The following is a 12808-nucleotide window of genomic DNA, read 5'->3' as shown; positions in this document are numbered from 1 at the left end:
ATCGGATAGTTTACACCAGCGCAACGGCTCGAGACGCTTTCGGATTACGTCCTCTGATGCATGTTCGAGGACATCTGACGACAGCGCGAATATCAGAGTCCGGTATGTGTTAGCCCAAACTAGAAAGTGACAGAGTGTTTACGTGACAATGCCTTGTGATCCAATTATGACGGAAAATTTATTCTATTAATTCCTTTCATATCGAATAAGCAGAGAAAACGAGCGAAATACCAATACACGCTTCGCTGAAATTTCGACATAAACAGTAACGAATTATGCAAAATTTTAGAGAGTTATTGAAATGATTATTATAACTATCATTACTGTGGTTTCCTGCATACTTGAATAAACAATGACTCGATTCAATCAAACATACGTAATGAAGCATACGCATTGTCATTATTGTTTATCGTGTTTTCGACTAGAGCATTATGCATACGAGAAAATTTACATTTAAATGCATTCTGACATTTTGAAATTGGTTACGTTACGCACGACTGATTATAGTGGAGATTTTTAAATTCGTGGATATGTAAAATTCTTGTTTTTCATCGATTCACATGTCCTGCATAACGAAAGCTCTGATAGTAGAATGACATTCCATTAATTCGCTTGATGTATTCACTAATAATCCTTACCTAACGACCCAATCTATTTACAAACGTGGCTAGCGCAGCGGAATTCCTTTGTACTGTTCATAAATAGCTGACCTCCGTGTTACAGGAATCTGTAATGAACGCAATGCACGTTACTTATCGGATTGTTCCGGATAGTTTCGATAGTCTGTGATTTTGGTCTCCTCAAAATGACATCACGTTCCGCTCCATCGGAGTCAATGTACTGTCACCGACATAGTTGAAACGTGATATGGGAAGCTACTGGATCTAGAACTACGTCGGAAACTCCGTTTTCACAAAGGCTCCGACATGTAACAAACGCCCCCACGTAACATACTTGTTCTCTTTGAGGAGAAGTACGTAGTTAACAACTGTATGGTGTTTTTACCGAGTTACGTGTACTCAACATAGAGAGCCGACGAAAACTTCGCGCTTCAATAATGAAATTTTTATCGTTGCAAAACGTACACGATAATATCCGTAAATAATTCCAAATAGATATAATACATAAATGTGCAAAACTTTACAGTAACTTTACGCTACATTAAATCATTCAATCCGTAATGGATGAATCGATTGTAATTCGAAATATTGCAGTCGTATTTAGTAAAATAGAAAATACCATGCAAATATGATATAAATATGAGAAACACAAAAATAAAATATTTTTTATTCTCATATTTACATCATACATTCATCATGCTTGAAATACGCTGTATATTTATACGCGTACATTTTTGAAAACACATATGAGATATCAACGAGATATTCGAATCTAAAAGTCGATCTCTGGAGTGCTAACACGTTAACTCTGAGCTATAATTGCATGCTTATCTGGCATTCGATTGTTATTCGATCCATCCCGATCATGTCTTAACGCGAATCAAACAAGTTGTTACAATACTATGACAAAATAACATTCAATCATTGCATAATATAAATTTTATAATTACTTTAATGTAAATATTTTTGCTTTTATATATAATGTCATGAGTAATCATAAAATTGTTCTAAATTTTCAATAAATTAATTTTTGCATCTCGTGATATTCATATAATCTATCTGGAATACGTGATTAAACGAGGATATTTCTCCAATTATTCAAGGTAGTTAAGAGTTAAATAGCCATCAATTGTTTTCACTATTTGTGTGGTTGCTGCAGAAAGGAAAGGAAGTTATTAATTGTTTTTTCCTTTTTTTCATATATATATACATGTATATAAAAGTCGCGCAAGCCTGAGAATCTACAGCGCGCGACATCCCGGTAAAAATTTATCGGTGACCTGGTGACTAAAAGATATGAATCGCGAAAAGAACAATGCTTGCGAATTTAAAACCATCCAAGATGGCGGTCTAATTAAGAAGAAACGCGAGGTAAATATGAATATTAGAGCGGAAGCAGTATACGAACGTAAGAAAATGGGACGGGCGGAGAGGAACGTTACATAGTTCATCCGAAATGTCGGATTTCCTACTCGTGCATCTTCTCTTATTTCTTAATGGAGAGATAAGACCGTGTTGTGTATTATAAATAAGAATACATAAAAGCATACAACTCTGCAACATTTTGAATTCATATTTTACTCATAGCAAGTGCTGACGCCGAAAATTTAAAACAGTGTAAAATAATAATTATAAACATATTACCAAAAATGTGTTTTTAATTAAGCTAAAATATCACTGCGTAATTATTTGATAAACAAATATGTGTAATTTCTGATACGTTTAATATTTACAGTAAACGTAATTCTTGATTAATATTCGTGATTATTTCAATTGGGAAATACAATAACGCTGTTGTAACGCAGTGAAATGTTTAGAAGGGAGTCGTGCTAACAATGAAGTCTCCAATTTCATAACAAAGGGAGCAAATTACTTCCCTACACTACGGACAAATGTCGCCAAAAGTCGTAAAGTGGCAAGATAGGGTGAACAGTAATAGGCACGTGGTCTGAAATCCAGGACAGTTTACGCCCTACCGAAATAACCCCTGGCGCATAATTCCGAAGAGAATTTCCCATGTTGAATCGAGTGGCCATGAAACAAAGAAAACAACGTAACATAAACGATTCGATTATAGCAATTCGAATATGGCACACACACGTGGCACATATTTCACAGTTTCAACTTTTCACTTTAATAAAATAATCAATTGTAAGGCTCACTTGTATAGAGACATTGAATTGCAGTAATAAATTGAACGACGTATTATTACAGCATCATGTATCAAAGTCAGTAAAATGAAAGAAATCGGATGTGAGTGAAAGAAAGCAATTATCGTTATTTCATATGACCTGAATCTATGAAAAAGAATCGAGAGGAAATATTTCGGAAATATCTTCCGGGAACTACGTTCAGCGAGATTAAACGAACGATGAAGTGCCGTGTTTTACGCAGTTGCATTGCAGTTAACGTGGCTGAGATTACTTCGACATGTATGCACGACATGTAACTCACACGCGTGTCATCGCATATGGTATTACAAATTCAAATGCAGCACTCATATTGTCAGAGTTACGTTCCCCAGAGGTGACTTGTCACAGAGTTGACATTTCAGAACGTGCAACTATAACCCCTTGTACCGATATGTAAATACAGCCGATGGAGATCTCGCGGAAGTCTCACCGGAGCACATAGAACAGTGGACCGTATCATCTAGTGATTGAAATGCAGATCTCGATGCAGATTAATGACATCCCAAAGTAGATGCGTGCTCGTCGATCCGTTAGACGTGCTTGCCTACTCTGACAGAAATGATATAACGCCCGTGATCCTCGGAGCTTTCGCAAGATGATATATGTATGTAAACCTCACGTTGCACGAGCGCCATACATACTTTCCTAAAAATGCACATTCCTTTTGTAAACATTCAATATATTGATCATAAAATTATAAATTCATGTGCAATGTTTTTGTATAATTTATTATATTATATACACGGAAAGAACAGTTTTGCTAAAGTATTTAAAAATTTAGTTAGGTACAGAAAATAATTTTGTTATTGGACTAAAATATGTAGAACGCTTAAGTGTTTGTCATGTTGCAAAAAGTTTTAACATTCTAACCAGTTGAAGCTACGTAATTATTTTAATGGTCCAAACATAATTACTTTCAAATCTGTGTACATAGTTAAATTTGTACTTCAACAAAATTATTCTTTTCGTATACATACATATATAAACTCTTACCATTATTATACTTACATTACATTTTTAATTATATTAATTACATTAATCTCACTAATTTTAAAACATGGATGTATCATCTTCTCGTATCAAGATCTTTCTCTCTCACGTTTAAGGATGAATTAAGGTAAAAAATGTACAAATAAATAAAATCAAGGGAAATGCATTTTCAGAGCAAATGGAGGATATCTAAAATTTCACAAACAGGATTTGTCTCTGCAGTAACTCGATAAAGACTTTTCACACAAACAGCATGAACACGTTCGCATCGTGCTTTGTACACCACAAATAAGGACTGACTTTCAATAGTAAATCGATTTTCCAATAAAATCTATTTGCGCATTCTGCATCGATAATTATATTACATCATAAAGCAAAGCGCACTATAATAAAGTTCATTTAACGATCTATAAGGAGAGTTTCAAGTTATATTATTAAATTTCGATAGGAGAATACTAAATTAATTGGAAATAACTGCACGTAGTAATTTTCACTGACTATAATATTGTTGTCATATATTTTATTATGTAAAATAGTTAGATAATAATGCGAATGCGTATAATATTTTGCTTGTAGAAAGACTTTGAAATCTTTTCATTGCAAAATGATATTGAAAAGGCTTATTAAATAATGTTATTGCCAATTTAAAATGATTTTAAATATCCAACTTTGTAAGTTCGGAACTCTTTAATGAATATCAGTGTCGAATATGCAAGTTAGACGTGCGCTGTGTGCTTTGCGTAACTGTTTTTGTCAAAGGAATATGTAGGTGTAAAAGCGAGTGGTATCTAATTAGCGGTCAGCTCTGCCAGCCGACCTTAATTCACCGGTTGAGACTCACTTTTCGTTTGTCCGCCCGTTCTTTTGGTTGTATATATCTATAACGTACGTTATTTGGATTTAGCACACGAGAGTATTACGTATCTCGTTTGTGCATCATAAAATAGGAATATAGAGCCAAAAAGGAATTGTTAAACTCGAAGAAGAATACGAGACATTTACATACAAAGACTTGAAATAATAAAAGAGCAGGTGTAATAGTATAGGACTACTTTACATCTGAATACATTTGTATCGTTCAATTTATAAATTTCAAAGTCAAATCACAAAGGGATATAAATAAAATTACTTATTTTTATAAAAAATTACTTTTTCTAAAACAGCGATCCAATGCGATGGTACGACGATGATCGAACTGCGGATCGAGATATCTTTTAACGTCGCTCGATTATTCTTTTGATTCTCGGCACGGCGCGGCATTGGCTGTTAAGATTCGCGCAAGTGATATGGATCGTTCGAAAAATTGCTTTGAAAGTATTGAACCCTCTTTATCGGCAATAATATGCTTTATCTTTCTTCCTCCCTTCTCTTTTATGCAAAGATTTATTTTCTTTAAAGAATCAATGATTTTCGCAAATGACCGATACGTGACAATATAAACTTTAATTTATACATCATGTCTTCTCTCTCTCTCTCTCTCTCTCTCTCTCTCTCTCTCTCTCTCTCTCTCTGTTTTTTACTTATTTAATTTTTGTTATTTTATTTTCTCTTCGTTGTCACAATGCTATATTTTTGCGTAAGTTCTTAAAGAGTTCATCCTAGAATCGTAATATACGCTCTATCTATCGACTAGTGTGCCCGATGAGTACAAAAATTTATAATTGAGCTTCGAATTGTATTTATTCAAAATTTTCACATTAAAAAAAATGTAATGAACTCATTCAAAATTTTGGGTTTTCAAAAAATATTTATTCACAAAAAAACTATGAATATTTAACGAGTATTCATATTCATTCAAACAAAATATAAACTGATAAAGAAAGCTCCAATAAGCAATCGTTACTCTTTAACCGTTTGATAACTTTAAGTAAAAAAAAATGAATTTTATTTATTTTTGTCATTGTAATATTCAGTTTTTATGAAGGAAACTTAGAAATTTTGTAAAATATTTTAGAAAGCAATACATTTTTTATTTATAAATATCTATTTGATAGAGCGCCATACATATTTCGATATAATTCCGGTTACATCATAGTAATGTTATAAATATTTTATAAGATATCTTGCTCGATCATTATGGTCTGTGGACATTAAATTCTAAGATATATTATTTATTCCCATAAAAATGTCTTTGTTTAATCTATAGGTTAAACAAGGACGCCCATCGTGTAGGTCGCGGTCTAAGCTCACGGTGTAATCGTAGTCATTGTTTTTATAGATTTCTGTTTTCACTTGCAGGCTTTGCAAGCTATGTGCAGATGATACAGATTAAAAGTGAATACGAAACGAAAATATTCATAATTATATTAAAAAAATATTCATTCAAATGGAATGAAAAAGTATTTATTTGTTTCTTGACGAATAAAAAAGAAGTGTATTCGAATGAGTATTTTTATTCATTTTTTATTCATTTATTCGAATATTAGGTGTATTCACTGGACACACTACTACCAACCTACCTATCTATCTATCTACCTATCTATCTCTATCTTAGCTTTTTTATATAATGACAAGTTTGCAGTATTTTCAAATTGGTTGCATATAAAATCTCTGATTAATTTTTCTAATGACAAAAATTCATTTTTCATAGAAAGTATTATCGTTATATAAATTGGTCACGTAATTGCAAGATATTTCCATTAATAGAAATGTATAATTAAATAATACGCCATTTTAAACGTTTTAATTTTTGATAATTCGAGAGCTAGCAGCGAATGTAATATAAAAAAGAATTAAATTAAATTCCAGACATTCTCCATATCCTCAGTACATCGCATATGCAAGTCTGTAATTGCGTTATAAATAGTTGGAAGCACGCCAAGCGGCAGTACTTTGAAAATTCTGTTTCTCCCTTTATGGCAATCTAATCTTATGTAATTATTCGTGTAAACGTCGGAGATAGCGACAGAACTGTAGCGAAATTCTATTAATATTAATATTATTAATATCAAAATTCTATTAATATTAATTTTATAAAATGTTATTAATATCAAAAAAGATATGCCGAAAAGCGAATGATTTCTTTGTCAATAACATCAAGGATAATTCGATATAAAATATATTTCAATTCGACTCATAAATTTATTTTATGATAAAATTTTAATTTAATTTTGTACAGATCATTCAGTAACGCTAACATTCTATCGATCGTAAATATTATGTTATGATTTTACCGTCGTATCAGTCGTCGTCAGATTATCCGTTCACAGAAATGATTTATGTAGAGTCAAGTGAAATGCAATGTTTGTTGAAATTACTACGGCTTTTAGTTTCGAGAGTTAGATCGAGTGGCAAACTTTGTCATCTTATTACGTGCAACATGAGCTTATCGAACGCTACGGTAAACCATAAAAGTGCAAAAGCAAGAAAGTCCGAGCATGCCATTATCGGACACGGCGCCTCAGTAACAATTCTATTTTCCCAACATTGGTTTTACGTTTTACCGGCGCCAAATGCGGTATTAGTCGCGAAGTTTGGTAAAAGAGTAACATTCCTTCTTGCGGAAAGTTTACCTTCGCGTTCTCTCTCTCTCTCTCTCTCTCTCTCTCTCTCTCTCTCTCACGTGTTTCGCAGAAGAATAGTTTCAGAAATATTCTTTCGGAATGTAGAACGAAACCCAGCACTCTTTGCTCTTCGGGCCAATCTCCCAGCTTACAATACAACTCTTCGGAAACGGAGGTATAGTAAAATTAAGATCTGATGTACCATTTGATCGGAACTGTTGAACCGGGATAAGCTCCACTTTCAATTGCCGGTACAATCTGTTTTATAAACGGTTGCGTAAGTCATGAATTTTTACGAGCTATCGACGCTCGTAAAAATTGGTCATGACCTCGCCCGTAGACACAGATATGGCCGTAAGGAATTCATGATCGATATCAGTTTGGAAGAAAACGAAGCAAGGAAAGAAGAGAAAGAGAGAGAGAGAGAGAGAGAGAGAGGAGAAACGCAGAGGATGAGCGCAAGATACTTCTCCGGAAATTACGCTCTCTCCGCAGAGGCAGCACTTCCCGTTCGGTTATATATAAGTCGTCCCAGTAAGAAGAAGAACCACAAATGGACATAGCCCGTAAACTTTTCGTGTCCAAAATGTTTTGTCTGTAGCGTTTGAAATATTCCTAAAACTACATCGTTACTAATACGGTCAATTTAAATATACGTATTTAAATATACAGTTTCGTCAAATGTCTCGAATCGTCCAATGTGGATCATGCATATATATTACATAGATTTTCGGACGAATGAAAAACGTGAATTGGGAATGGCTTTATTAATTTTTTTTATGCACAATAACGAGCGATACTGTAATGCTCTTAAAAAGATGTAATATATGTATAATCCAATGCAAATTTCACTCGCTCATATATTATAAAATGCCGATATTAATTCATTTTATGCGTATCGCGCAAATCGGATATTGTTTTTCAACGTTGGACATGAAACATATTTAATGAACCAAGAAATTCAATAGGTACAAAAGCGATACTGCATTCAAATTCGGGAAGTATGTGCACCTATCAATTAATATTAATAATACTGATACATATAAAGTAATCAACGATTGCTTGTCAAAATATTATTTGTTGCGCTTGAACTATATCCGGATTTAGATGTAACGGAATAGCGTTACCTAATCATTCGTTTGACGTACATCCGGGTATCGAACGATGAGACTTTCAGTTAGTAACGTTGCCGCGATTAAATACTGACGGTACCTCTACCTCTGGAACTTCCGATCTGTTTGCGCCCAGAGTTACTATTTATGACTACTATCTCATAAATTTGAACACAGAAAAGCCAATAATGTACATGCTGTTAAAATGAACTTTGTTTGTCAGCATTGTTACGAGTAAAATACTCTACGGATTACATGGTTGTACATCAATGTTTTCAATGAGTTATTTTTTTTTTCCAGCTCGTAGGCGGTGAATTCGACATGGAGTTGAATTTCGTGATACAGGACGCACAGAACATCAGGCACATGCTGGAGCTTCTCGACCATTGCCCACCCAATCTCCAGGTAAGTGAGCGATGTGATGTTAAACTAGGTCGAATTAATTACGCGCGGAAAATATCCAACGTAAATCCAGGGAGAATGCGGTGGAGAGTACCTACGGATAAGCGCCCGTCAATATCGCAATATCGATAATTGAAATTGAAAATCTATTGTGTATGTGTGTACCTACAAACATATATATATATGACACAGACACATATTATATAACGCGCTTCTTGCAGCGTAGTGTTTCTGAGAATGTGAAGAACATGAAGATAGAAAAGTGATTTCTAAGATCCTTCTCGGATATCATCCAGCAGAGTTGGGTTACACTACAGTTCTTGAAATAGACAGCAATTTATATCTCTTATAAGATTTCCAATTTTTTCACTATTCAGTTTATCTAATTCCTTTAGTCGTCTGTCAACACGTTCTATAAATAATCAAACCGCGATTATTCATATTTCAATTTTTATTTTGTAAATAAATAATTAACAAAAATAAAATATCTCTGACAAGCACTATTCAATTTATAAGTAGGTACGTAGTTTAAACTTTGTACAAAGACAAATATTTAATAATATTCAAATATTTGAAAGTTACCGCAAACTGCAGCTCTTTGATATTCCCGTAAAATTTCCTTTATCGTTTTTATTCTTTCTGTTACATTGAAATAATTCTGCTGTATTAATGAATATGAATTGTCTCCAATGAAAAACGAAGCTCAATACCAGTGTATCACATATACGCGCTGCAAGCATGTCAAATAAAATCGCGGTAATTGAAGTTATGCGAAAAAACGAATGACTTTCTTTTTGTAATGAAATGGCAACAGCGAAACGCTGTATGATGACGCATTGGAAAAGAAAACTGCGGAATGTGTGTAAGGGCATATGTACGAATTTCTGATTCTCTCTCTTTTCTGCCTTTCTCTCTGCTCGCAATTTGATGCGAAAAAAAGAGAGTGTGGCGTGCGTAGGACACGCGCAATCTCGGCGTACAAAAGGATCGGAATCCATTACGCGGCAAATTTTTCTCGGATAGAAACGAGATTTTTTTTTTCGATCACGTAGCATGAGATTTATCACCGCTTTGAAGCATCGTCCGCATCCTCCGCTTTTCGTGCTTGTGAAGCATCCAGAGGCGCATCGGTTCGCCGTGAGGAAAAAATATGATCTCGCGATATCGTACTATCAATAGAAAAATAGCCCGGTGTAATCTGATCGATATTGATCAATGTAGACACATATCGAGTACTGCTATATAATAACTGACCAAGAGAGCAGTGATTTGTTAAAATATTACTAGCGGCAATAAATTTTTTAGTCTATTTCAACAAATTTGGTATGAATCCTATACAAGACAATTTTTCAATGTGATAAAATTTGTGCGTTCTTGTTAATAAATAAAAAATATAGGCGCTTTTGATTGTTTTATTTTCAATGGTAATTTAATTTGTCATTTTTCTGTTTGATTTTTCGATTTTAAACAGAATATTAATATCCCGAGCGGGTCCATTTAATTAAAAACAAACACGTAACTGCAGCTTTGAAAAATACTTTCAACCGATTGTTAGGTTCATAGTGTAAATATATATTACACGTTGATTTAATACAAACGCATTTGCATACGATTAATTCGTATCTCATTTGACTTGGAACGAACAACGTATTTTCACGAAGCTTAACGTGCAAAAATTAAAGAGAAAGACATCACAAAAAAGCACTTTCTGCTATGTATCTTCGAAGTTCGTACGTCTCGCTTCGTTAAAAGCGGCATACGACTTGGCGAGAAAGGAAAGTAAAGACGGCGAACTTTTGTAAATAATAGCGGGTCCTTAGCCGCCATGTCGGGTGGAGGAAAATCCGTTTATGCTTTCGTCGCTCTTCGCAAACTCATACACGACACTTGAGCCTTCGCTGCAAACTTTTGGCGTGAAAGTAAATAGAAATTTAAGCTAGATGGATAGAATAGACAAAGTTATGAACATTCTGTTCCTTCGCTAATCATCCGCGGTCGCCTGTCCTTTCCATAAAAAAAATTTCTTGTATAGCAAAGATAATTCAAGTTCAAATCAAATTTATACAAATTCGTTATAAAAATTCCCGCGCAGTTCGGTTACAAAATTCGTTAATTCCTAGCAGTGTTGCGATTTACGCGAAAACTGAAAAACCGTATTTGGCAACTGTGGCTGAAATGAGAATTAATTTGTACGATGTAGAAACGCTCGTTTCAATGCGGGAAAATCACCGTGATGTAAACGTATGATGTGGTATAAACATTAAGTTCACGGCGTGATGGTAAGAGTACACCTATTACATACAAGACGTTTCCTCGCTCTCGGTGTTTCTCTCATATTTTCTTCTGATATAAATTTTATGTAAAAACAAAAAACTACTTTTAAAAAATTTGTAATTTTAAATACTAAATATTTTGTAATTCAAACGTCAATTTAACGTTGTCTTAAATTAACATTCGCTTGAAATTAATTCTTAAATTTCAATATGGCATACTGTAATACTCATTACACATGAAAAGTATGTTATACCTTACACGTTTCTTGCAAATCTACACCACTACAGACGTGTTAAAAGTGACTACAATAAAATATGTTAAAATAATGCACTTGTAACACACTTGTTTTTACAGTGATGCTCCTATCATAGCTCCTTCTCACTCTTGCAAGCACGTTGTTGTGAGTAGGAGCTATATGGTAAGAGCATATTGAAACATGTTGGAGCATGCGACGCGAAAAAACTTAGTAAATTTTACGAGTAACAAATTAAATAATAAACAATTTAATACTCTATGTTGCTCCGGTGTCGCCTGATACCTCTCAGGCCTCCTCCTCCTCCTCTCAGATTCCTTCATGGCACTCGTATGACACGATACTTTCGAAAATGCATTTAAATGCGATCACATGTTGCTCGCTGTATAATACAAAGATCCCGAGACACTTAACACAGTATTCCCCTTGTTAACCACCATGTTCTGTAAACTAGCATAATGAACGAATCTCAAACGATTATTATGCCGAAGTTATATTACATGATTAATGTACGGATCTGATTAGGATTGAACTTGTACTATTCTCAGGGAATTATCTTTCATTCTCTGGTACCATGATTGCGTACCGAGAGATAATACCACGATGAAGACAGGTAAGTACTAGAGAATGAGAGATAATGACTTCAAGATTACGTACACCGAATAAAATCAAAGAAAACGTATGTCGAGCGCCAACTGATTACTTCTGCGAAATATTTAATATGTATGTATTATGAAATAAAATTCTTTATATTTCAGATAAACTGTTAATGAACGATTAATACACATCGCAACAGGTTTTTGTTATTTAAATCGATTTCGCCCGATAATTCGTGTATTATACCGTACTCTAAATCCGGAAATGCTAGATAAATCGATGGAAAATTCCAAGTACGAGGCGAGATAATTTCGATCGGTATTAGGGAAATAATTGTCGCCCATAATATGAAGTAACAGTTTATAATTTCCTATCTCAATCGAACCATGAGAAAGAGAAGAGAGGAGGAGAGAAAAAACAAAGAAAAGAAAGAAAGAGGAGAGGGGAGAAAGAGAAATTAAAGAGAAAAAAGAGAGAGACCTCAATGAACAGTCTTTCTCCCTCACTCTGATATCATTATCCAAATTCACACACACCAGCAGCGAACGAGCTGGCCAAGTTTACCTCGTATACGAGGACCTAGGCCATTTATACCCCGAAGACACCAGCAGCGAAAATCGGATACAATATAATCCTGTTCCGATCACGTTCCGAGAGACAACACGTGGAGCAGTTCCGTGTTAACTGAAGTCACTACGCCCGAACGCGCAGTGACCTTGTTTACGAAGTGTACGCGCTAAGTATCCATCCAACCTGCAAAAATTTCAAACACTGTGTGCCAACTGAATTATAACCGCCACGAAATATTTATCGTATTAAGGGGTTATACTACCCAGGCGCACTGAAAAATGAACGTTTTTTTGGA

The 12808-nt window shown here is 34.3% G+C and overlaps 1 protein-coding gene across 10 annotated transcripts in view; it reads left to right on the top strand.

The window, feature by feature from the left end:
- Window positions 1-12808, top strand: part of rg (A kinase anchor protein rugose) — a 365249-nt gene that overhangs the window by 203382 nt on the left and 149059 nt on the right. For all 10 annotated transcript variants that reach the window (XM_018452260.1, XM_018452252.1, XM_018452282.1 and 7 more), the window contains exon 2: window positions 8718-8822. In XM_018452260.1, coding sequence (XP_018307762.1) covers window positions 8718-8822 — 105 coding nt within the window. The remainder of the gene's footprint in view (window positions 1-8717; window positions 8823-12808) is intronic.

The sequence above is a fragment of the Mycetomoellerius zeteki genome, unplaced genomic scaffold (genome assembly GCF_001594055.1).
Source record: "Mycetomoellerius zeteki isolate Tzet28-1 unplaced genomic scaffold, Tzet1.0 scaffold108, whole genome shotgun sequence".
Lineage (NCBI taxonomy): Eukaryota > Metazoa > Arthropoda > Insecta > Hymenoptera > Formicidae > Mycetomoellerius > Mycetomoellerius zeteki.
The sequence above is the reverse complement of the archived record's forward strand: the minus strand, read 5'-3'. Positions and strand labels throughout refer to the sequence as shown.